Here is a 26,304-nt window from a genome sequence, read left to right on the forward strand (position 1 = left end):
ATTAATAGTGGATTCTGTTGCAATTCCACATAGCGCCATGAGCCCAAATCCCAAATTTCTTTTCATTGCCATGTAAGCCTTTTATGTGGTTACATTATTAAAAAAAAAATAAACAAAACTAGAAAAGACTTGCCGATTATGATTAAGAGAAACAGTAAGCAACTTGATGAAGTGCAGCTGTGAGGTGCAGCTGCTGAATCTCATCAGCGTGTGCTTCAGGAGTGTGGTGCTTCAGGGTGTGTTTCACCTTTGTGCTCTCATTTGTGTTGTGTTTTGATCCCCCCCCCACCCTCATCTAAATTTAGTTGGAGAATTCCCCAACCTGTGGTGGAAGGCAGGTCGTTGTGGCACTTTTGGGTGGGGAGGGAGTCAATAGAGTTGGACTGGTGACATCACACCGTGAACTTGTCACGGCAACATCAAGTCCTGAAGACCCCTCAGGCAAAATAATTGAGCGTGAGAGGGCCAGGTGGCGAGGGGAGCAGAAATGCCTTCTGACAGAGTGGCGGTTCAGTTCCTGTGGTCTCACTGGCTGCTCCTGTGTGCTCAGATCAAAGCGGCTGTCTTGTTACAGTGTGGTCCCTCCATTTGCCCTGCAGCAAGCAGCCAGGGAGCCGATTATCAGCCACTGCTGACAGGAGCCAGAGACTTTTACGCCCTGGCTGATTTCCTTTTTCACCTCATCATATTCAAGTTATTCAATGTTTTCCATTTTTTTGAACCAACCATTAGTCTGTCACATACTGTGAATCTGACATCGACAAAAGGGTTAGAGGCAAATCTTGCCTGCATTAACTGGTATCGTAACAAGTTGATAGTTGTAGAACGATCGACACCCAGAGGGGAAAGATGAGCACAGTGCTCTGTTAGAACCTTGCAGAAATGGTCGTGGAAAGTCAAACAGACACCTTGCACCGCTAAATGCTATTGGAGTAACATTTCCTGTAGGTGGTCTATACTGTTGAATTTTCTGAGTCAAATCATGGTCCATAAGGATGAAGTGGTGATTTTTATGATGGCACCTGGTTCAATCAAGAGGCCTTGTTTTGGCACGTAGGAGTAGAACATGTGACAAAAACAACAAAGGGTTTTACAGACAATAGATTGATTTTAGAATATTTTTGGAGCCAAAGAGCAAACAAAGGAGTTCAACCTTAAACTGTTGTGTTTTGTTGGGAGGCATGGCATGAAGAGTCAGGTAGAGGCGAGACAGAAAAGGGAGTTTCCTTGATCAGTAATTATCCACTCATTCAGGTGAAACTAAAATAAATTTGGACATGAAAGATATCAGATCTTATGTCATAAGGATGACATGCGAAATTTACAGTAATTAAATAAATCCCCGTCTTGTTTACTTGAATGTAACAAAACCACAATCAAGTGGTTAGCTATTAATTGGCAAAGGTTCCGTGTCTGGAGACAAACGTTTACAAAATCCAGTCGCTTTCCCAGAGGAAAAAAGTCTGCCTTTTGATCAGGTGTTTTTACCGTGCGTCCTGCTTCGTTGTTGTGTCGGTTCATTGCAGAACGGGCGTCCGGGCGGTTCTCCCTGGCATCCGCAAACTCCCGGGACACCAGCACCCCAAACTCTGCGTCCTCACTGCAGCCGCCCCATTTCCATCCCTCGCCTGGTGGGCCCTTGTGGTGGGAGTCGCAGCCACACATGGTGGACGTTCCCTCAGCACAAGACCTGGTCACTGCGAAGGCCACGCCAGCCGAAGCTATTGCATGGACAAATGCCGACTCTCTGGTGGCTGTGTGGGCAAGTGTGAGAAGAAATGTGACTGTTAATAGTGTTACACCGATCAAACGTATTCTATCAACTCTGAGTCAGCTCGGATTCTTGGTCAAATCAATTGCACATTTGCATCTGTGAGACTGGGGACTGCTACAAAACAAACTTTTATTGTAGAATTTGGCTGGTCTTTTATCTTGCACTATCAGTCAGGACCTATTCATACCAGTGCGAAATAACAGGGGTATGTAGATCGACTTGGTAATTTTGTGTATTTCGATTATGTATTCCTGGCACACAACCTTGCGATAGACACGGATATTTATCGGCATGGGATTTGCTCCTCTATGGCATGAAAGTTTCTGCAATTGATCCCAGTATTTATATTCTATGAGAATCCAGAGACGGCTGTCTAGACAAGTTGACTCTGGCTGGGATGGGTGCGCAAACTCATGAGATGTTTAGTCCACAGATGTTTTGGGGTCAGCACCCTTTGAAGGTCAGGGGATGTCCTGCTAAACAGAGAGAGGACCATGGAGAAATCAAAACCTATCATCCCTGTACATCCGGGCTTCATGTTGGAACGTTGATGCTACAGTGACTATGTTTTTTTCAGTGGCTTCTGGTCAGAGCTGAACAGCATGAATGCAATTTTGAAAGAACTTGTGAGAGGTTCTACTGAAATTTTCAAGCAACAGATAGCCTACCTATGACGTGAGAGTATGTAAACATGACTCACTGGATTCACCGTATTCTCATCCTTAATGGGGAAGTACAAGAGGAGCCGAAAAGAAGAGTCCCTGCAGTGACATCAGCCTATTGTGACGGTGTCAGGAGGGCCTAACTCTCAGTGGGATCTCAGTGACCTTCTGTCATCCCTGAGGTGTGCTGTTTTGCATCTGGATAGTGTTTCAGGAATGTTGTTACCCCCCTACCTCATTTACCCGTTCAGAGCCTTAGGCAAGTAGGCGAAACTTTGCACTATGTCGGCCTGTTTCTCCTTTACACCAAGGGATGGAGTTACAGCTGCTTTGAAGGCAACAGCTTATTATGTAACCAGACACTATTGTTTCACAATCGGAGCACACTTACCATTGCTCAGCCATTACACTACATCAGATCTGTTACACGCAACCAGCTCAGGAACGTATCGGCCGTGGACCTACAGGCGCGAGCCTTACGTCACGAGATTTGTGTCCTCTGCTGAGACCTACCTTACACCAGCAAGAACGACACGGTTGTGTTACCTTTAGCTGGCACATTATAATTAAGTTTGATATCTAGAAGGCGCTCAGCATGAATGCTGCATGATCATCAGCGGCGTGTCACGCCTGCTCTTCCCTTTACCAGCACTCAATAAGTAAGCCAATTTGATATATCGTCATTCATATTTGTTTTTGACTAGGTGTTATTGTGGAAACATTTATGAGAAAACACAGCTGGTTCAGCCCAGTATTTACTGGATGTCTATGATCGTCTCTAGCGTTCACCTGCACGACAGAGGTTTTATGATTGTCGGTGTCTATTAGCAAAATATCATTTTAAGGAAATGGTATCAGGAACCAGTGTCCGTGGTTCCAACTGTGTCCAGGGAGATTTTGAACGATTCGTTCTGAATATGACTTCCTGCTCACATGCCTTGTGCTATGGAGTACTACAAAAAAAAAAAGGGAAATCATGACTTCATATGTTTGAGTCAGTGACACTGATGATAAAATGTGTTGTTTATTTGACACATCTGTACTGTTGCTTGGTGAGACTGGGTAAAACCTTTAGAATTTGGGGATGCCCCAAAGCTAATAACATTGGTTATTGGCTAGTGGTCAGGGTGTGTCCTGGTCTGATTCTGGGTCAGTCCTGGAATTATAGTGCTCTGAGCTCAGTCGAGATGTGTGCTGTCTCAACCTCTGTCCGATAAGATAAGGAACATGGTAATAACAATCCAGATCTCACAAAAGCTATCCTTGACAGTGACATGGCAGCATGCAACAGTGTGTGTTTGTCGATCGTACGCACAAACTAAAAAGATGATTTTGGTTGTGAAATCAATTCAAAGACTTAACAATCATGATCAATTGGATGGCATGCACTTTTCAGGTTGGGCATTCTTGCTCACCCTGGCAAGCCTCACTAGGCCCTCCACAACATGAGCCTGTGAGCCTCTGCGCTCTGGATGCTGGCCAAGGCTACCGCTGCCGCTGCTACCTGCTGGGCCCATCAATCCGGCTTTGTTTCCCTTGTGTCACACTGTATTATCTTCACAAAGGGCCCAGCGACTCGCGCCCCCACAGCCCAATTCTGCCCAGAGTTGGCATTCCCTGAACTCCCTCACCCCCCTTTCTTGTCCCTCCAGCTATCCCTGCGCCAACACCCTGAGTTAAAATCCCATACACCACCACAGGACCTCTATGGACCTCAACCCCCACTTCCTTAAGGCATCAACCGTTTTCGCCGTGGCCAATTTGCAGCTTAAGGTGGCTGAAGCTTGTTCTTGATGGCCAGTGGATCCAACAACACAAACTTGTCTATTCTTCACCCATAAAGTGAAACACTCTTTTTCTTACTCCCTTTCCTTCCTCATCGCAAAGTGCACACTCGGCCTAAGTTGGGATAGATTCCCTTTCAGCCTGTTTTCATGACAGAGTCAAAAGGGCGTGTGAATGGGGCGTTTGTGGGAGCTGGACTGTGTGAGTCTTGCACTGGTCTTCATGCACAGTAGGGGTTGAGCGGCGCCCCCATCCCCTTTTATTGCCTGTAATCTCATTTGGCCTTCCTTCATCTTCTTCTTTGACCGAAGAGGTTGGATAGTTGATGTAGCCCATTGCAGCTCTGATTTCTTCCACCACGACATCTGATAAGACTCATTCAATGAGCAACCTTGTGTCACTGCGATCAAGTGTTTCATTTTTGAACATGGAACTGCTGGAGGCAAATGGTGCTTCAAGTGGCAACTTTCTAACTCTGGTCACTGTTTCAACCAAGTCATGTTTCGCTCTAGTCCAGCCTGGGAATTTTGGGCGCAATTGGGCAGAATCACCAAGGAAAATGTAGATGTTGTTTCCTCATGTTCATATTCCTGAAAAAGAGATATTTGTGCAAAGATTGAGTGGTCGACTTGCTGGTGCCGTATGCTCTCCCTTGCTGGGATACATTTTTGTCTGATCGAAAAGTACTTTAAGGGGTAGACAGTATAACTGTCTTTTAAAGAGTACCTGAACTCAAGGATGTTGCACTTGGAACATTACATTACTTAACTCTGAGTAAAATAAGAAAAAAAGACCTGACACCTGAAGACCTGTTCTTCAAAACTTTCACATTCACTTTCAGACTTCTAAGACACAATATTGAATCACAAATCCAAGTTCTGTGTGGTCAGTGACTTGACTTACAAGACCAATGTTTTAAGCTTGATAGATTCCATTGCCTTATCTTTGAGCGTCTTGGCTCTGAAGCAGAGCTGAAGCTATAGATGGTGGTTGAATAGCTTGTCAGTGCTCGTAACTGTGATCATTTCTCATTGCGGCCAAGAAAGGTGGATATTACCATAATTGCCCTAGTTAGTCGTTTGTCTGTAAAAGCGAAGAGGGCAGGCGATGTGCTGCCTCGGGGAGCCAACCCTGTGGAGCACGACATGCACAGTTTTGTAACAACTTGGATCAGCTTAATCTGCAAAGCTTCATTTTTACATCAGGGTGTTGTTTGGAACGTGGCATTGAGATCATTGATTGTCCCGAGGGCATCATTATCTGCACAAAGAGGTTCATGTTTACAGTTGTGTTTCTGGGTCAGGCAGGTAATGGATGGTGAAGGCTTTCAAACAAAGGTTATCTAGATGACGCCTCTCCCTTTCATGGAATATCATCATTTAACCGTGTTCATTTACGTCTGTTGTACATATTGACTTTTGGTAAATTTGGTAAAATTTTTGTTTGTAAACTGGGTTATAGTCTCTTTAAACACCATATGTACTTCTTTCACATGTAAATAAGATAACCAAATGGCATCATTGTGGGATTTCCAAACCAACTAGTCTTCTTTCTTCAACTTGACTGATGAAACTGTGTCCAGTTGCATTTTTACACCACAGGAGTTCAAAACTATAATGAAGTAGGAAACTAAGATTTAACAAAGGTAGTCATTTGTTATGTCAAAATCAATTAGATTTAATTTAGGTTCAATGAAAATCTCATTGAGTTTGCCCGTCCAGGACATCGTGGTGTCACGGCTTAATCTTGGGGAAACCTTTTTTGGGTGAAACATCAGACCCTATTCATCCCATTTTGCTCGAAGTGAGGGTCTTGCACGCTTTTGATACTGCAAGTGAACCTCTGCAGTCTCTCCTCTTCTAGTCATTTTCCACTTATATGAATTACATTGGTTGTTTTTCTTTAGAACTGAAAGACTTTTGATCAGATTCAAACTTGACTGACTTGTCTAAAGGCATCTGCATCATAGAAAAAGCAAAAGTAAAACCCATGCATCTGAACCTTTAAAATTACCCTGACTGTTTTTCCTCTTTATACAATAAAGTATTGTAAACAGCCATGGCCTTTGTAAGCCACTTTACAGGGTTGACAGCTAAATTATCACACAATGCTTATGCTATTTACTCGAGTACATTATATTTATGGTGTGTCTTAGCATCTGTCCAACAGCAGGTTTTTTTTTTAATTTGTTTCCCTATTTAATTTGGCATCTTTGCACCTGGAAAAAAAAATCAATCTCAATGTGGTGTGGCCGCAGTCCACACAACTGACAGTCGCGTTGCTTTCACCAAAAGATGTACCTTTATCCAGCACAGGGCCAAAAATAGCCAGGTTGTCCTTGATTGTGGTACAGTTCCATCGCCGGCCCCTGAACTGGTGCTGGCATTCCTGGATCCCAAGTTTGACACCCTCAGCAACACTTGGCATAATCTCAATGTAGTTTCGACAGAATCTCAGCTGCTTGGGCACCAGTCCAGGGATGGAGCCACACAGGATGGGCTGTGAACCCAGAGATGAGTACTGCTGCCCAAGGGCCAGGGACCTGCGAGACAGAGGAGGGAAGAGGGTCAGCATTTGCTCGTCGTCTAGTAGTGTCAGAGGCTTTCAGTTGCATCTCAGTATGTCAGCTAAGTGTCGGCCATTTGTCCTCACCAAGATAAAGAAAGATTATACAGAGACGTTGATCTATAGGATGCAGCGTTGTGAGCGCCTGCCACGTGTGTCCTCCCTGAACTTATAGGAACAATGGCAGCGATGGTGATTTGCCAGGGAGGCCTCTTTGGACTGCAACATGCTTACCCAGACAACTTCACCCCGGCATTCATTAATCCGAGGTTACACAGAGAGCACTGCACAGACAGGACAGGGATTCATACTCCAGTCTATTATTGACTTATCAGTTTATACTAAGAGCGCCTGTTTTTTTTGTTTGGCGCTGTGAGTTAGGAGTCAAGTACACTACTTCAGGGCAAGGTCGCAAGCTACTGGTGCCAAAATCTTCAAGTTTTCCCTCTTGAACTTAGACTAGCAGATTTAATGCAGAACTCAAGAATCTCTAGTCAAACTAGGGGAAGTCTGCTGTAACATTTCAATGCATTGGATGGGTCCAGGATAGACTTAAAGCTGAGAGATGATAGAGCAAATGGGCACCGACAATACCAGTGCTAGTGTGGATGTGCAAGGGAGTAGATATTAATCACCAGTGAGACAGCTAAGATCAGCACACGATGCCAAAAAAACATTATAGTTTCATTCAGGTAATTAATTTTAATTGCTTTCAATTCTTTTTTGGACCGAGAGAAAAAGAAAACATGTTCACCATTGCCTTGTTTTGACACGCTTAGAGTGATGACAAGCTCAAACAAAACCCGGCTGTTCCCTTCAGAAGCTCACTATTTACTGCCTTGCTGACTCCAATTTCTTGTTTATTTACCGACGAGCCTTCAGTATTTCATTTTAGAAACAAGTCTTCCAACGCAGGTGCCATTCAGGTTGTTACAGGATTAGGTATTTGAAATGAAAGCTTCCACTTCAGTGCTCCAGTAGAACAGTTCTGCTTTGGAGGTTGAGTCTCGCAGGACAGCATGACGCTGGAAGCCATGAAAGGATCACTGGGGAACAATTGACACTGATCAGATCATAGCGCTACTCAGAATGACCTCAGGACCCCCGAAGGGTGCAACCCAATCACAGCAGCTTTTGATTTTGACAGACGAGCGTAGTGCTGTTCCCCCTCGCCCCCTTTGAAAATGCAAGTCAAGCTATTGAAGTCGGAGAGGGTGAAATACCCCTGTAAATAGTTTCTCATGCGCAGGTCTGCGTTCTACTATGACGCTCTTCTTTAAGATCTTAGGTGAGCAGCTTTGTTGTCAGCTTGCAGAGATCTGTATCTGCCAGAGGAGCTTATGCGCGGAGATTTTCGTCTGCATTGTTTCGCTTTAACACCTGGTGTAATTGAGTGCATCATGATCACGTAATTGGATCTGAGCCAGCGCCACCATTGGGTTGAGATTTATTGACTGAGGCAGATACACAGCAAACGATTCTTGTGTTTCCAGCGGCCCTGAGGAGTATGCAGTTATGCTTTTCTACTTTTAAAGAGTTGTTACTGCTTATAGGCACCGAGGGTGTGTACGGGACATAGACCTGAACCCAGCAAAGTGTCTGAGTCTGATATCTTTTCTGTCTTTAACAGTGGCCATAGCATGGAATACTCTAAATTAGCTTGACTTCTGAGAGGACAACGTTGAAATTTCACCACAGACCCCAAGTTATATGACTCCATCAAGCAGCAAAATTGATCCCCTCTCTTGTTCCTCTGGATTGCGCCGTGGTGAACATTATTGCATTCATTGCTTTCCCTCCCCATATCTCTCAAAACCTTATCAAGGCTAGGCTTTTTCTTAGAGAGGGAGCATGGCTCACGCTCCTCTCTGGGTAGTTCACGCATTTTGCGGTGTTGTGGTCTTTCATGAAAGAGGAGTCTGAATTAGAGACCCTGCTGGGTCCCATAAGGTATGGCAACAAATTTTCGACTGGCGAATCAGGAACAGAGCACATGACCTCATGACCTGAGGCTCTGAGCCATGCACATAAAACTTGCTGTGCTCTTCATTATCACGGTTCTCCTTGATGCTGCATACCAACCTGAAATTGTTTTTCTCCTCGAAACTACGCTGAGTGACTCAAAGTCCTTGTGAGTCAGTTGCAACCTACGTAAGCACGGGGACCGGAACATTCCTCGTGGAGGGTTATGTTTTTATCTGTTAGGGAGAGTCTAATATTTTAGTTCAAATTCAAAGCAATTCTGCCTCAAATAATCCCCCTGGTCAAACCTGTCATGCATTCAGGCTCCACTTTCAATATTCACCTCCAGGACTTCAAAGCGTCATGAGCTCATCCGCGTGTTGCAGTCCCACCAATACCACTGTGTTGCTAACGTCACTCTGTCTGGTGACTGTGTGACTAACATCCTCAATTACACTGTCTGCCTGGTTAGTGCCCATTAATCTGTCACTCATGTGATGCACCAGAGTGGCTGATGTCTCCCATAGAACAACACCTGACGACTTTGCTTTACAGTTTTGGCAAGCTCCACTTCGCATGCCACCACTTGACACATTGGCCTGAGCGTTAAATTAATTTCTGATGGAATCAATTATCTAACCACGACGTGTCATTCATGCCTCACAGGATGGGCACGGACAGATGAGGCCGAGGGGATATCTGTTGGTGTTCATAGAGTCTTGACCCGCTAGGGTTTATGGGGTGCATCAGCAGAGTCACTTACAGCCCGACATGCAGACGACATGCGTACCACGCTTATCCCGCCTGCTTTCGCTTCACTTCTGGGAAGCCATGAGCGACGTGTCTCAACCGAGTGATAGAAAAGCAGACACAGAGACCTCCGCAGAGGCAGAATGCCGGGGTAATCTGCTGCAGGGGACGGGACAAACAGCAGAGCAGCAAGGAACTGCAGGCTTTGGCAGGTGCAGGCCCGGGCAAGTCTGCAGGGGCCTTCTCTAGCTAGGGGGGAGTTTATTGCTTGGTTAGGGGTTTTCTCTCAGCATCTAAACTGGGCTCATCTCAAAGCATGATGGGCCATTGGAAACCACAAAAGGGAAACAAAGAGATTCCAACACACCTTGATCGAAAGTGGTGCAATCAAGACCTTAACACTGTAAATGAAAACATTGGCTCCAACCACTCCCACTGCAATTAATTCACATACTGCGACCGTGATGCATGTTGTGGATCCATCATTGCGTGTGTTATATACCTGCCCTCTAGAGCCTTTGTGCTCACTGGGATACAGAAAAACACATTTCCAAGAGGACACAAGCGTTACTGCCTGATTAATGACACTTCTTTATTTTTCTTAGCTCCATTTCGAGACTGTGCTCGAAGCCTTTGCACAGAATTGTCTCTGTTTGTCGTCACCTTGTTTTGGGCTTGATGTTGTTCCTCAAAGAACCAGGAAGATGTTGAGCATGCCTCTGACATAGACAGCAAGTGTGTGGCTGACTTGTTGAGCAGAACGTCATGTTTGTCCACACCACAGTCAGGCTTGTGTTGAGGTTTACGCCCAGGTAGATAGAAACTAATGAAAGGTAAAAACAAAGAAATCCTCTCCTGTTTGTTTTTTCATTCCTGGTATTATATGTTTCATCCCGTAATCCCCACCACTTTCTTTGATGATTACCTGGTGATGCACCTTTAACCCACAGTTAGTGCTCATAAGCAAAGGATGGGAAAAACAACTCAAGTCCTAAAAATGTCGTACACAGGAAGGAAAAAAGTAAACGCCGAAACTGAGCCTGTGGCAAAGCGTATTCAAGTCGCATCCAGTTCTCCAGCCGAAAGTATGTCATTTAGAACAAATTGAGATTTTCAAGTGGCTAAGTAGAGAGAGAATCACGGTCGATCCCGTCCTGTTTTCCTGAGGCAAGAACACTCTGTCAGCTACATGACTGTGTTGATGCCTGGGACTTACGACGTCTGCCAAAGTTGATATTGTAAAGTACGCAAGGCTTGTTCAGTTGAAAAACAATAATGATGGAAAAGAATAAAACAATTCATCATCCATTTCTTATTTGGCCATGGATTTCAATTATTTGATCTGGGATCAGACTCCCATGAGAGAGTGATTTAGCTTGTCAGGGAAATGTTTGCATCATAATCCTTGTCTGGTTTTCGCTACATTCCCGGCAGCCTTTTGGACTTTCTTGTCGTACTCGCGATCGATTTGGGTCCTGAGACCAGGCACAAGACCACATTTTTAGGGTCTTGGTTTTGCCGCGGTCTTGAATGCATTTTGTCTTGTCTTTTCTTGTCTCGGTCTTGGACTCTGCGGACTCTGGATTTCTATTCAAGACTGTTCGAGACAGACAGAGAAGACTGCCATGATTGGTGAAAGATGGATTCTGGCCTTTTGTTCAGTTTTGTTGTGGTTTTTCTTTGACATTTGTCAGGGGTCTGAAACTGATCTACAAAAGGACATCGGTGGGTGCTGGTTTTTGTTGCAACTAAACAGGAGGATACCCAAACACCAATACAGTGTCTGAATACTTGTTTGTCTGACTGGTGCTGTTTGTTTCAGCTGACATCTGATTGGTGAAGCAATATGTGCCTGCACCCACTGCGGCTCATTTGTGAATCAGTTTGATAATATATACTGTCTTGGTCACATCTTGGTCTCAACTATCAAACATCTTGGTCTTGTCTCGGACTCGACACTCTCCAGTCTCACTAGTGTCTTGTCTCGGTTGATGTGGTCTTGCACAGGTCTCTCTCACATCACTACAGATAGCATGCCACCAACTTGCTGGGCTTCCACTTTCTGAGAAGATAGACCGCAGAACAAATCAGATGCAGAACCCCCCATATCTTGGCATAACAAAACCTAACCAATGCCACTGTCTTTGTTCTGTGTGTATTGGCCCTCCTTTTTGTTTTCACCTGGATTGAGTCATGCAGTAGGATCACAATTCCACATACAGCATTATAGAAAACGTTCATTTACTTATTGAGTAAGCTATTGAATATACCTTTTTTTCCTTGCTAAAACCATCAAATGCCAGTAAATCTTGATCTGGTTTAATTTTAATATGACCGGAAACTAGTCGCAGAACAAAGACAAAGTTTTTAGTGATATTAAAATTCCTGAACCTAAACATGGGAAGGTGGTCGGAGCTGAACTCTACACATCTGCAAACCTGCATCCTCGCAATCGACAACACTGTTGGGTGCAGATTTCCCTCTTGGTGAATAGATTTCAACCATGTCATGAGATCCATCCAACATTTAGCTATGCGCACACATGATTACTGTGTGATATACTGTATGCTGCTATTAAATTGTTGTTTGGAGCTATGCTCGTAAGAGCTTCATTTTCTGTTTTGCACAGGTTTGGTCATTGGTGATGGGTCACCATTACATGTCTCTTTTGAAAGTGAATATTAGAATGTATGACCAATGCTTTTCCACTTGGATTTTCGAGTCGTACTGATTTTAGTCCCTACTTCTGATGGGTTCCTCAGCGCAGGTTGAAGTGTTCTGTGACGTCACTACCTTCTCGTTGGTCAATAGGGTCAGCAGGATGTCACCGCCACTGATCAGTCAGCAAGTGGAGTCAAAATCTTTCTGTCTTCTGTTTAGTTCATTTATGGAAGCAATCCACTGACTGAGAAGACATTGTTTTCATGTTGATTTGGGAGAGTGCTCCTGTGAGATAATGCAATGGAACATTGATTCATGTCAGGCTTGGTCGGACCGTGTGGAGCTGCACTAGAACTTATAATGGAAAAACACATTTCAAAACCATGATAACCTTGAAAAATAAAAAGAATGTGATGTCAGCAAATGTAGGTTTGATTGTTGAAGGTATTCAGTGTTGAACATGCTTCAAAATTACATTTGTTGCCAAGCAGAACTGTGGTGTTTCCTGCATTCAAAGCTCTATTAACCAAAATCCAGGAGGCACATTCAGTCATTATCCCAACAGTTATTTTACGCATAATTGAGGATCTGATATATGGTTTACTCCTCAGATACTTGTTGCTTAAATTAATGAACAAAGCACAGCATTGTTCATATTCAACCCTCTTCTACCTCACAGTCACATCCGTGTGCAGACTTTTCAAGAGCAACTTGTCGAAATTGCCCTGAGGATCTAATGTCGCCGAATGAAACACTGCCATTCGATTTAAAAATCCCACAAGTGAGTCTTTGGAGATAAAGGATGAGACTAAGTGGAGCTGAGGAAAGTTGCAGGCTTTGCCCGAGGATGGGACTTTTCCTAGTGGAGGCTGGAATGCACAGCCGCACTCTATGTTCTGTTGTCTTCTTTTTTACTTTGGCACACTTTTGATTTGTGGTCCAACAGCTTCTGGCTAATCAGATAAAACTGACAGGACCCCTGAAAGATGTTCCAACCTGTTCTGTCTTTCTATCCGCACTGCCTTCCCTTCTCTTTCACTGTGCAGAGTGTGGAGTTGGGACAAAGAGCCCCTGCAGACACGAGTGTGGAGAGGGAAGCTGAACAGGGTGTAAACTCGTGAACCTGCCTGTCAGGAAGTTAAAGGGAGCACCAGCTAAAACTTTGTACAGTCAACCTGCTGACAAATGTGTGTTGTGTGCCACACTTGTTTTGAAGTGCCAAACTGAAGCATGAGCCTGCTGTTCCTGCACATCACGCTACTCTAAGGTAGCGGGCCTGTGTGCTTTGATGGTGCCATTCTATTTATTCTATACCATTTAATCGAGGAGCCTAAATAGTTTTGAACCATCAGCATCCCATTTATGCCGAACCAAACAGGCTGCCTGGAGTAATGTTTGAATGTTACTCATTTAAAGGCTGCTATCTTTTCTGTGGTGGTTCATGAGAAAGAGAAGCTCGAACCTCCTGAACTCTATACTTTACTTCGTTGGTTTTTCTGTTTGCGTCAGACTCTTTGTCCACTGGAGTCACAGCATCATAGCCACTTGTGTTTGATTTAACAATGGTTCATTATTTGTCGATCAAGTTGATGTTTGAAAATGTATATTCAGCCGTTCCCATCCCTGAAGCTGAACTAGATAGACAGGAGCTGGTTGGTCATCTGAGGGTTGTGACTGCATCCCTCCATTCCACGGTGTGATCAGTCATTGTTAAACCGCTCCTTGCTCTGAACACAGCCTGGTACACAGGTGAGATCAGTGAGGTAATGAAGACCTGAGACACAGCGTGCTTGTTTGCCTCTACATGTGTCCCTTAATGATGTTTTTGCCTCTGGCCATCACCGGTTTCCCTTTGAGGAACCGTCTCGGCCTCTGTTTTAGTGCTGTTAATAGCCGTGTAGCAGGAGGTGTGGGGGGTGGGGACTTTGTCATTTCCTACATGAGCACATCGCATGTCCTTTGATGGTGGAGGAAGATTAGAACTTCACTCTCCTTTGAACCTCTCACCTCATGCTGTAGGAAAGCCAACACGCTTGACCGAGGGTTTAAGCGTTCTGTTTTCATTTTTGTAACAGGTTGTAATGCCCCATCGACCTGACTATGCTCACCAGTTGTCTCATTCACCATCGCAGCAGCTGGACAGTTCTCGTCTTTGAAAGACTCACAGTTTCTCAACTTTGAATTTAAATGCTCATATAAACCGGACTGCCCATGTCATTATGACCTGTTACGGGCCACAATACTACTGTAGCCAAGAAACCAAGTGGGATGAGCTTTGCTCTGAAATCTTTCTCTCTCACCACCTGGATGTTTAGCACCAACCCTTTCTTTTTGCTCTGCATATGCTGTTCATGCATTGATGTCTTCTTCTTCCTTCTGTTATCAGTCACCAGCTGTTTTATGGACTGAAAATGACCGATCACATGAACACCTGCAAAACATTTACTTCTACAGATCAGTGGCTGTACCTGGGATGGGATGACATGACAATAATGATATCACATTAACATCTGCGATATCTGATATATTGCAAGGCATTTCATCAATGATAAATCATGATTTAAGTGGAAAAATGCGTTGTAGGCCAACTGGAAAGTTTGTTGACAACGTAGTAGTAGTAGTTTGTCTGTTAACATTTGATCATGATGGAAACGTGCTGTGTTATTAACTGCCACACTCGTTCCCATGAGCGCTTCAGAAAAACATTGGTTTGGATTTACTTTATTTCTGATGAATGTTGTAATTCACGTCATGTTTGTAGTTGAAGTCATTATAATCAAAGCATTGCAACACAACTCTAACATGCGCTACACGACATTGAATTGTAAAACAGGCTATCAGCTGGTGGAACTTCTGCAGGGGAAAAGACAGACTTTGGGAGCAAGTTGAGTAAATTGACAGAGAGAGTGGTCACCCAGTGTTATACATGGTGCTTTTGTGTAATCGGGTAATTAAAGCCCCCCAACTTCAACAGCTGTTAATTTTGTCAGCCGCTAAGCTAAAATAGATTTTGCTGACTCAATAATCTCCTTTGAAAGCGATTACACAAAAGGTTCAGCAAACCTCCCGGTCCAACCTGCCCAGATTCAAATTTGGGCTCTATCTCTGGGTCTCAGGAATGTCATTATCTGACTGTGGCAGCCCCCTAAACCCTTGCCTCCAATCCCCAAGCCAACCTTCCACCCACAAAAACACTTTTCATTGAGGCGCTGGGATCACTTAAATGATTCTTATGGTGAGAAAATCCTGTCTGCTGTCCTGGGTGAAAAGATCAAGGATGTTCGGGTATTATTCCCTGTGGAAGGTGGAGGGAAGTCCTAAAGAATGTCATTCATGAGACGCTTTTCCGACCAGAGTCTCGGTGTTTAGGGGTCAAAGGCAATTTTGAGAGGCAGGCGTGTCAACCTGACCATCTTTGTGGGCCCTCTGCTTTAAACGTAAATGTAGTGTGTATAAAGTTTGGTCAGTGCTACGAGCGTTCCCATTTCTCCAGGGTCAAATCTCAAATCATATATCAAAGGCCAAGATTCCTGCTTTTATCTTGGTTTGGTGATGAGTCCTGCGATAATGTCGTCCAGACAGAATTCTCATTTTGATTGGTAGAGAGATTAGAATAAAGAATACTCCATCAAATGTTCTTCCTTTGTGAGGACACGGTGTGCAACATTAAAACACAAATCAACATCAGAGTCAAGACATACAGTGAAGCGTAGACAAACCATCTCTTCCTCAATTGGTCTGCAATCGTTTGCTTTTTGCTTATAGAACCCAGAAGGTCTTGCAAGCTTTTCAAGAAGGCTCATAGACTCAAGTTGACTGAGTAAAGCAAACTGTTTTTGCACTCAGTGCCACTGACAGAGGTTCAATAATGTACAGTTACAAACTTGTTATAAAATGTATTAAACTCGATTAACTGAGCACAGAATAGTATATGGTCTGAATCGAGTTCTCTTCAGAGAAATATTTACATTAAATTGACCTGATTATGAGCTTGGCATTCTATATAGTCCTGTTGCACACTGGGTCCTCATAACATGGAAGTGTAGTCTTTTTTATGAACAGTTGGCTTATGTTTTTTTGTACAGCATAGCAGGTATAGCAACAGTTCAAGAAACTGATACTGAATTATTTCCTTGTAAATGATTCTGAGGTCAGTAGTAGTGAGTCAATTACGTTGAAGCACTCTATGACAGGTCTATCCTGTAAATATGCTTTGAAAAGTCTTCAGTTCATATTTCAGTTCTCAAATAGTCCTGCATGTGTTTGAGCAATTGACTCGGTCATGGCTTAGGAAGGTTGCCTGTGCTCATCCCAGCTGTTACCATTGAGAGTCAGGCACATCTTGGACTGCCCACTCACACATCCACCTGTGGACTACATTTATCCAAACAAACTGAATATCTTATGAAAATGAAACACGCGACAAGAAAAACTTTGATCCCACTGTAGACTGAAAGTTTATTTAATATGAATGCAACTTTTGACAGTTAAACCGAAGGTTTTTTTAAGTTGTGGCTGTACTGCACTTTGTAATGAATTACAGTGTGTTTGGGGCTATTTGCTTGTTATTAAATAGCTGTTGTAGTCATGGTATTAAAAATCATTATGTGTGGATTGAGTGCACCATTTATGATATTTTGCAAACCTTGTTATAGTTACCATACATGAATGAGTTGTGTGGTGTCTTATGAAAGTGACAATAATGTATTTTAGATGAGACTTGTCTCCAGTGATGAATTTGCTAGTGTCAAAAATGAACACTTGTTTTTAACGCTGAATAGAATTTCAATGCTATTTACACTATTGAAAGTGTTCTTACAATTAGTAAGTTGCAGCTTGAAGAATCCATATCCAATATAGATCTCCATACCCACGACTACAGTGTGATTGTTTTCAGCACCGCTAAAGTGCTCTGTTCTCGCCCGCACATTTTACCTGTGTTCCCTCAGCACCTCCACTGACACAGTAGATTTGGCTGGCCAGATTAACAGAAACTCTTTTCATGGTCACCTAGTTGCATTAGACGAAAGAACAACTTTTGGCAAACAAGACCAACACTTGAACTATAACTCCATCCTGCACGTGCACTCCATTGAAAGTCCTGCACGCCATTCATACTTAACCCACTGTGTCTCATGATATATTTAAAAATCTGTTTGTGAGAATCCCAAATTGCGTAGAATCCACTTTTGTCCAACATATTTAGAGGAAAGCCTTTGCATTTTTTAGAGCAAAAAACTCCACACGTCAAGTGACCAATAGCACCCTCATAGTCACATGCTGCTTTGGTGATGATAGCAAAGGATTAAAGGAAAAACAGTTATTGGATTAAAGCCTGTTGATATTGCGCAATGTGATATGACAGCGTTAAACCGCTAATCACTGCATAGAGCGGAAGAGTGAGCGCTGGCTGAGGTAACTCCTCACTGAAAGTGACTGTCATCCTTCACTGGCAACTGGTGGTGTTTATTCAAGAGGCCCAGACAAACTAGAGGCTGACAGATTATCTTAAGATGTGATAAATACAGTTGATGGCCACAGACGTGGGAAAGTAGAGGTTTGGTTCGGGAAGGGAAATGTTGTCCGATAGTTGTCACACAGAAAAGAAATCAGATCCTCACGTAAATTACCAAGGATTTGTAAGGCTTTGTGTTTGCTCTGTAAGATGGGCGGATCGAAAGCATCTATAAACTCTAATTTGGACAAATGGATGCAGAAGACTTTCTGCATCCTGATGGCCGAATACTACACCTTAGAACCGACACGATGGGACTACAGCGGCACTATTCACTTCTTCTAAATGATAGTAGTTTTTCAGAAGAACGCCAGACTCCTTCTCCAGGTATCACAAGGAGCACACACACTCACCAATCTCCAAAGATGATGCCCTGTGAAAGAAGCTATGGCTATGATCTCTAAAGTCAGTCAAGTCTCCTGAGGTGAGTTCTCTTTGAGTCGTAGAATTGATAGTTGTCTTGCAGACTTTCAGTAACCCGGAGTTTGGATGAGACTATTGTACATCTTCACTCAGTTTTATAAGGTATTTGTCATGATAATTCTGGACGCTTAGAATGCAATACCTTTCTTTGAAATAATTTCCAATAGTTTGATCAAGTGTGTGTTGAACTTTAATGGGTGTGAAGATGACTCACGCCGTGCTGCAGTGAGTGAAGTGTTTGGAAGTGCCGTGAGCACCTGCCTACCTGCGGACTCTTTGGAGTTTCCCGCACACGTATCTGCATATCTGTGAAGTTATTTATGGTCTGTGTTGTTTTTCAACACCTTGTCTTGTCGCAGCAAGGCTTCCAGGCGTAAAGATGCGTGCTCTTCCCTTCAACCTGTCCCACCTCTGCCGGAGAATTTATGACCAAGTTTTCGCCCCTGAGTCAGAAGGTGAGGAGACCTCGATGAAACCCGGCACCCTCCCGTTTGACGAACCGCCTCATTTGGTCTTTTCTGGATATGTTCGACACCGCGGGGTGACGCCACAGACAGCGCTGCTGTGACAGCCATTCCTCAGCAGGATCACCCGGAGCTACCGTCAGCTCATCTTTTTCCCCCTCGCCACCCCCTCCGTCAGTCGGCCGACACTTCAAAAATTAGTTAGCCGTATCAAAGGTCTCTACGAAGGTTTGAACATTACACGAGTGTCATGTTAGCTGGCTGAGCAGAACAGCTGGAGGTAATTCTCACAGAGAGAATCCCAGCTCTTTGTCACTGATGTCTGGTGAGTCGGGCTGAAGCCAGGAGTGGGTGTAAAGTCCTCTGCACCATTAACACTCCAGCCCTGTGGCCTGTGCGCTTGGCAGCTGCCTGCTCTTTAAATGAAACCAGAAGATGCTTGAGGTTTGGCCGGCGCTGTAGCTGGGACCACATGCTAGTCGCGCTACTAACAGTGCAGCAGCTCTGACAAGTATTGTGTCGCCAGCCAAAAGAGCTTTGTCATAGCGTCCTACACAGATATATCCAAAATAGAAGCTTAATGTTACAAAAGAGGACCAGGAGCGATGAGGTCAGCTGCATGTAGCTGAATCTGTAATGAGATAAACCTCGAAATTTCACTTGCTGCTGCCAAAAAAGCGGTGTGAGATAATTAAACAAAGAACGAAAACCCTGCGGCACCAAAACATATTGTCTCTTGACGAAGCCTTATTTAATGAGGGGAATGGGCGTACGAGAGGAGCTTGTGTGAGCGCCGTATTTTCTCTTGCTATTTTTGTATCCTGTGTCAAAATCCAGCCATCCATCTGGCAGCTTCACTTGGATTTCTGAAGTTTTTTTGTGGAAAACATTTTTGAACAATTCAATTACACTCAAATGTTTGTGCAATTTTCCCTTGGTATTTTTATTTCTATTGTAAATGTAAGCTAATGACACATTTGCAGAATATTCAGTCTTTCTTTAAGGAGCAATGTATCACTAAATTAAGCAGAATATATAGTCACAATTGTGCTGAATAGCTTTATGTTGGATTTAATTTTTTGGGGGTTGTTTGTAACTGTTACGATGAATGACAAAACAATTGTTTCAAATTTAAATGGTTTCATTCCTGACTGTAAGAAACTGTAATTATGGGTGAATTCACAGCAAAATTTAAATTTTTGGTTTAGGTATACACCAGCTAAATTGTATATAAAAAATCATTATCCTGCAATACAATATTGTTAATGTATGCTCTATGTTAAATATGTAAAACCTAACTTTACATATTAGGTGATTGTTTTTTCTACATTGTTATGCATTCACAGTATTATAGTTTCACATGAGATCTAATGCTATAAAATATGCAGTTGGAATACAATGTACTTCACAGAATAAACTGTCAAGAGGAGAAATAATACTTCTGTAATTTAATATATTGGTTAAAGAAGTTAGAAAGATGTTTAGCGAGTACAGGAGGTAGTTTCTATTCCCCCTCATCTGATCATCTGTCAAGTCCTCCAAAACAGCAAAAAAAGTATTAATATATTTGTATGAATCTATTTTGTGGCTGAGTTGGGCATATTTCACAGCCTGCGGCTGATGCTGAAATATAAGCGATAAGAAATAATGTTGTCATAGTTCAACGCCTCTCCACCTGTGCACCAACCAAAGATTTTAATTTATTGAAAGAAAAATATACATCTTCATTGGATTTTATTATGGTTGAATTCAATGTTGCCTTTTTGGCCTTTTTCATTTAAGAATTTCTTTACAAGAAGCCAAAACCAAAGGAATATGTTTTGGGCTTCAAAATAATATTGATCTCATTCAAGTCATGAGGTTTTCTGGCCACAAAGTTGGAATATATTTATGGAATATAATGTCCCTCGGGTTGACTTGTTTTATCCCATCCTGGCGTTCACCAATACATTTTTTTTCCCCAAACTTTAAAAATGACCGATGTCTGTATCACAACAGTGCAACGTGATAAATGGACTCAAGCGTAGAAGGGAAAAAGAATGGTGAGCCTTTTCCGTTACACTCGTACTTGAGGTTAAGATTCTTTGGACGAGGCCGGTGAACAATTTTTCCACGCAGTCGACTGAAAGTTCTGCCCTCTCACAAATTTTTAAAAAGGAAAAAAAAAAAAAAAAAGACTCTCGGTTCTGGTCGGATGCTGAAACTGTGGATTGTACTCACCACCAGATGGGATAGCCTCCAAGCACCCGAGAGCTGGACAGCCACACACACAGCAAATATCCAATCAGATACAAATCCATGAGTGTGATGGATCAATACATGGAACTTCCAGTGGGGAACGAAGAAGCGTTTCCAGGGATTATACGCTACAGGGCTTCGGGGCGATGTGATTGTTGGGGAAAATAAGTAATGATATTGGTCCTGCTCCCCCTCTTCTTTGACCTGGAAAGTGTTTCTGTCTCCTGGTAGTTAAGAGAATAAGTGTCTCCTGCACACACGCTCCTACCCTCTTCCCTCCCTCTCTCTGAGTCTCTTCCCTAAGGTAGATATCTTTTTCTCTCTCTCTCTTCACTTTTTTCTCCCTCAGGATGCCTCATCCACAGGCCCAATATTAAAGGGGAGGGAGGGAGGCGAAGGAGGGAGGAGGTGGAGGGGGGAGTGAGGTTTTGAAGATGTCAGCTGGCAGGCCAATCACAGGAGACGGCCTTAGGTTAAAAAAATTATTATTCGCTCCCATCTGTCAATCACGCGCCACCCCCTGGTAATGTGGAAAAGAAAGGAAGGAATAAAGGGAGAGGCAGGAAGAAAAGGTGGACGACTTTTCACATCGTCGTAATAACTTAATACTTGGATTTGATTGAAGCAAAATATGTCGACCACTTAGAAGTGTGTTGCTGTGTGGAGCCATAAAGGTTAGAAGAGTTTCATCCCTAAGGAAAAAATTCAGTCAACTTTAACACATTGTTCTATTTTGAAACCTTTTTTTAAACAATAAAAATATATTATTGTATATGTGCATCTTTTTAAAAATATTAAGTATGAAACTGAATTATTCTTTCTATCAGAATCTACACCCAACTTTTTCCCTTTTCATTTTGGACTAACTTTGATAAAGGAATGTATTTCTTCGCTGTTTGTAAGATACTGAAGTTTTCTAGTTACATACTGAATTGCAGTTGATGAACTGTAGCTCTGCTTTGTTCTCTTGAGAATGAAGATTATTGAACCATATTGTGGGAGAAAAGTGGAAGATACTGATTCATTGAAGCAGAAGCTAAGGGCACACTAGTCATCGCTGGCATTATCAGCCTCATGTACAGTGGTTTTCTATTGTGGTTGCTCATCTGCCCACAAGGGGACACATGTACGCATAATTAGGTGCAGTGGTTGCTGAGTGAAAATGCAGTTAGCAACTGTTGATCTGCACTGGTGTGACACTGGGGTGACTGTAGTGAGTTCCCACATGCAGCAGCACGATCACCTGTCAACAAGGCATCCGGGACAAATGATTTAAGATTAGGGGAGCGACACAATAGAACAGTGAATCAAATTAAGTGGAGGTTAAATTGAAACACCACGGTTGTAAGTGCTCGGGTAAAGAGCAAACTCTTAAAGTGTAGAGAGTTTTTAAACTTCAATGTTCTTTCCATGAGCGTCATCCCATTTGGTCTCTTTCATGATGGATGCTGTTGTTACCACGCAACATTGTATATGTGGTACGCTTGGAATTGGAGCGCTGAAAAATGTCACACATTATTTGACTGTGCACTAAACTCAATTCTCAGCCAAGTAAGTATCCGTAATAAATCATGTTACAGATGGGTGACTTTTGTTCACCTCACACTGTTAAGCACAGATCGTAAATGTGAGATGATGTGAGACTTTAGTCATTTCCCAATGATTCGTTGTAAGGTCTCATCGTCGCCTACAGTTCAGAAATGTGTGTTTGCGTTTCATATTTTAGATCCAGTGAAATATCTTGCTAACTGTTGTGCTGCCAACTTTTTAGGGCCAGATGTAGATTCCAATCCTCAGCTGTGCAACCAAATGATAATAGATAACAGCTAATGTGACTCTGTCGATCCTGAATGTTGCAAGGATCTTTGGCTTCAGATTTTCTGGCGGTCGAATTTGCATATTGAACTCTTAAACCGCTTTGTCAAAACAAACGTGTTTTCCCACTGGAGTCGAAGCGAAATCTCAGGCTCCTTAAGTGATTTGAGTTTGACTCTTGATATGTTTTGCATTGAATTAAATGCTTCGGAACACATGGGCGTCCTCATTAGGAAGATATTTCCAGTCTTCGCAGCAAATTGATCACCTGATAGATTTCAGACTGCAGTCAGCCATATGGAAGCCAGCCTTGTGAATGCCGACAGCCAAGTTGCAAAGGTCACGATGCGTTCAGTGGCAGCTGATGATAGGTTTTATTCATTTCATTCAAATTCAATCGGCATCTGCCAATAAATAACTTGGAACCTGAAACACTATTCATAAATGAGAGTCAGATTTGTGAATTACTTGAGTCATCCCATTTCATTGTTTGATGGCATAAATCTGAATCTCTTTTGACATGTAACCCTGTATGTGCTGTACAAGAAGTAAAAAAAAAGCAGATATTTATATATGCCATGTTTTGTCCAGTTGTCTTTTATAAACATTGTATTTTATTTACAGAAAATATAAATTGTTTCAATATTGCTGTGTGATAAGTTGGTAGCAGTTATACTTGTCCATAAAAGGCAGGCCTGATACAGAACCCATAGTTTATACAAGTTGTAGCCCCAAACTTTGATATGATGTCACAACAGGTGGACATTTCTTTAAATGCTCTCAGTCAACTTTTGGACTGTCCCTCCGTGACGATCAGTGCTGAGTGTTAAGTTTGTGATGTCACTGCTTGGCACCACTCCCGAACATGCTTGCATCCACAAAGATCTCCCAGGTGTTTTACTTTTGGAAAGCACATCCTTATGGAGATAGATCAGCAAGACAGCCCATGAGCTTGTTTGTTTTTATTGTTGCTTTTTTGTCAGAATGCCAATGGCCTTGGAAACTAACTTTTGACCCCTCCACTATGACGTTTGTCTCAAGACTTACTTGGACTTAACTAGTGATGACACCAGCCCTGTTGCCATCAATACATGGATGGACTATACATTTTGAAGGTGTCACAGACTTCAGTGGCAAACAATTGCTCCACGGATGCACTGTAACAGCAGTGGTGAAGGCAATAAAGATTTGAGATTCTTGGAATCCCAACAATACGACTGAAGACTCACATTGTTAGAGTGAATATCTCATTTATCCTGACCTACAAGCTGGCAGAGAAACCTCCGGCATAGGAATGTCTGGTGACGTTTTTCTGGCTCTATGTACTTTTGTGTCGATTAAAAATGAGTGGATATTTTTGTGTTGCAGGTTTTAAGGTCATATTCAATTTGTGGTCAAGTCCATGCTTTACTTCATTTTGACATGTCTGAAAACCTCTTGAAAAGAGCATCTAGCAGGGCGAGGGAATCTAAAGGGTCTCTCAACAGGGGCTGTGAGTGCACATTCTGGCTGGGCACCCAGCACAGGGACCTCAGTCTGGAGGTCATTGGTGAAGTGTCCCCTTTCACCCACCTCTCATGTGTTTTATTTCTCCATAACAAAGAAGATGTGGAAGCGGGCAGTGACTGAGCAGCACTCGACCTACCGCCCTGTCTCTCTGAAGGGGAGGGGGTGGCTCCCCCACGTCTCTAAATGTGGCAGTAACTGATCGATATGATAGTTGAAATGGTGTACACCACAACTGCTGGCATGCTGTTGCAGCAGTGTGAATCTGTTTCATTGCACTGCGTTGTTGATGTACACACCTTAAACGCCTCATGGTGCTGGATGCAGGGTCATTTATTTGTGGATTAAAGACTTCTCTATCCACGGAAAGTGCTACAGAGATATTGTGTCTGGTGTTGCTGTGTACCATGGGTACATTTACGTATGATTGGGTCCATTCGACAGTGGACAGCACAGTTTGGTTGTCTCCTCTCCATTCACTCCAGAACAGGGGCCTTAAGCATGGGCAGCCTATATCAAGGGCCAAGAAAGTGTTTCATAACAAACTTTGCGTTGAGAACCGTGACCACGTGGGGGTGCGTTTTAGTGTCATTGCAGTAGCGCCGTTCTCAGGTGTAAATCAAATGAGAAAAAAAGCACATCATATGCAGAAAAAATGAGCTGGTCATGTTTGTGTAGCACAGTTGACAATGAATTGTCTCTGGAAACTGAGTCATCTTCTGTCTTGCCAAAGTATTTCCATTAAAAACAAACAGGATTGTCATCAGAGTGCACTTAAGCAGCAGTAGCAGTTTCCATTTGATAGTGATGGAGAATAGAATCTTTCAAATGGTCATGGTAGGTTTCACGGACGTAACGTAATGTGCATCCCTCGTTGCGGAATCCGTAGCTCAACACAAAATGTCCACAAAAAGGACAGTCTTCAAAAGGTCATGAAAGGTACGACAGAGACTTGAAATGAACTGTGACTCAAGTACTTGTGGCGTTGTTCTGAATGGTGGTGTTTTGTACAAGTCTCCGCAAAAGAAGGCCTCGATCGGGGTGTCTGCATCAGTAGGTGCTCTGGAGGGGGAGGTACACACAGAGGTCCCCTACCAGGCTGGTTTCTACGGTGACCTGAGAAAGGCCGTAACTAGGTCCGGCTCCTTTCTCCGGCCTAATCAGCGTATTACCACAAAGAAGGACATGTGTTCGCCCCCCCACCTCTCTCCTTTCCCTGCTCAATCCAACCAGCATGGCTGGACAGAAGAGCCAATAAAACCAGGATTAGGAGGATATCTACACACACTGAGCTGTAGCGAGAAACTTTCTGAACACGCCCAACCCCGCCCTGCTCAACTTCTTTTTCATCATTCTTCTGTCTCCCATTCCCAACCATCTTCCACATTATTCCACTTGCTCCCGTGTTGATATCCTTCCTCTAGCCGCTCCATTCAAGGGGCTCACCATGTAAGCCCTCAACACAATAGGGTGACTAAAAATGACTCGTTTCGTTTGAGGCGGCTCAGTACTTTTCCCAATGTCTCTTATCGCCTTTGTCTGCCGTCCTCAGATCTCATGCTTTTCTCATTAACATCGCCCACCAATTGATGATTTATTAAATCCTGCTTCGAGGTCAGCCATCCAAAGTACACCAAACAATTGGTGTTGTATTGCCAGAAATATTGCCCTCCCACAGTATTTTATGTTCCCTAGAAACAAGTTGGCTGGCAGCGGTTGGGCTGCCATCATGGCACTGGGCGTGTTATAGGTATGATTGACCTTGTCAGCACTTCTTAAGACGGCAGACAAAGAGGACAAGAACCCTTTGGCCCAAATAGCCTTTTTCATGAGAGTAGCAAACACTGCCCGGGTGCTGTGTTGGTGTGTGAGCTGTCCAGCGAGGTCCCACAGCGAAGAGCCCTAAACCCTCCGCAGTCTTGGTCCGGACACTGAGGCAGCCTAATTAAAGGGCACTTAAGCTCCACAAAGTGCGGCAGCGCAGGTTGGTATTGGTGGGGGTCCCCGGCCGCGAGGGATAGGATTCATGGCACTCATAAACAAGGGGGTCCAGCAAAGAAGAGGGCTATGTTCCAGAGACTTTGTTCACACAAGATGAAGAGTCAACAGCCTCCCTATCCCTTACCCCTCCTTAGAACTCCCCCCTAATAACCACCGTCTTCACTGAAGCTGTGAACACAATGC

At 43.3% G+C, this 26,304-nt stretch overlaps 2 protein-coding genes across 3 annotated transcripts in view; one reads left to right on the forward strand and one right to left on the reverse strand.

Moving 5' to 3' along the window:
• ormdl3 (ORMDL sphingolipid biosynthesis regulator 3) overlaps window positions 1-26,304 on the forward strand; it is a 47,458-nt gene that overhangs the window by 12,806 nt on the left and 8,348 nt on the right. The gene's annotated exons all lie outside the window — the stretch shown is intronic.
• The window catches only part of wnt3 (wingless-type MMTV integration site family, member 3), a 31,182-nt gene that overhangs the window by 2,124 nt on the left and 2,754 nt on the right, over window positions 1-26,304 (reverse strand). The window contains exons 1-3 of one of the 2 annotated variants that reach the window (XM_053873023.1): window positions 20,782-21,119; window positions 6,522-6,763; window positions 1,489-1,754 (exon numbers count right to left, since the gene is read on the reverse strand). In XM_053873023.1, coding sequence (XP_053728998.1) covers window positions 1,489-1,754; window positions 6,522-6,763; window positions 20,782-20,861 — 588 coding nt within the window. In that variant the 5' untranslated portion in view covers window positions 20,862-21,119. Of the gene's footprint in view, window positions 1-1,488; window positions 1,755-6,521; window positions 6,764-20,781; window positions 21,120-26,304 lie in introns of those variants that run through there. The other variant, XM_053873031.1, reaches the window with a different exon arrangement.

This window comes from Synchiropus splendidus, chromosome 1 (genome assembly GCF_027744825.2).
Source record: "Synchiropus splendidus isolate RoL2022-P1 chromosome 1, RoL_Sspl_1.0, whole genome shotgun sequence".
Taxonomy (NCBI): domain Eukaryota; kingdom Metazoa; phylum Chordata; class Actinopteri; order Syngnathiformes; family Callionymidae; genus Synchiropus; species Synchiropus splendidus.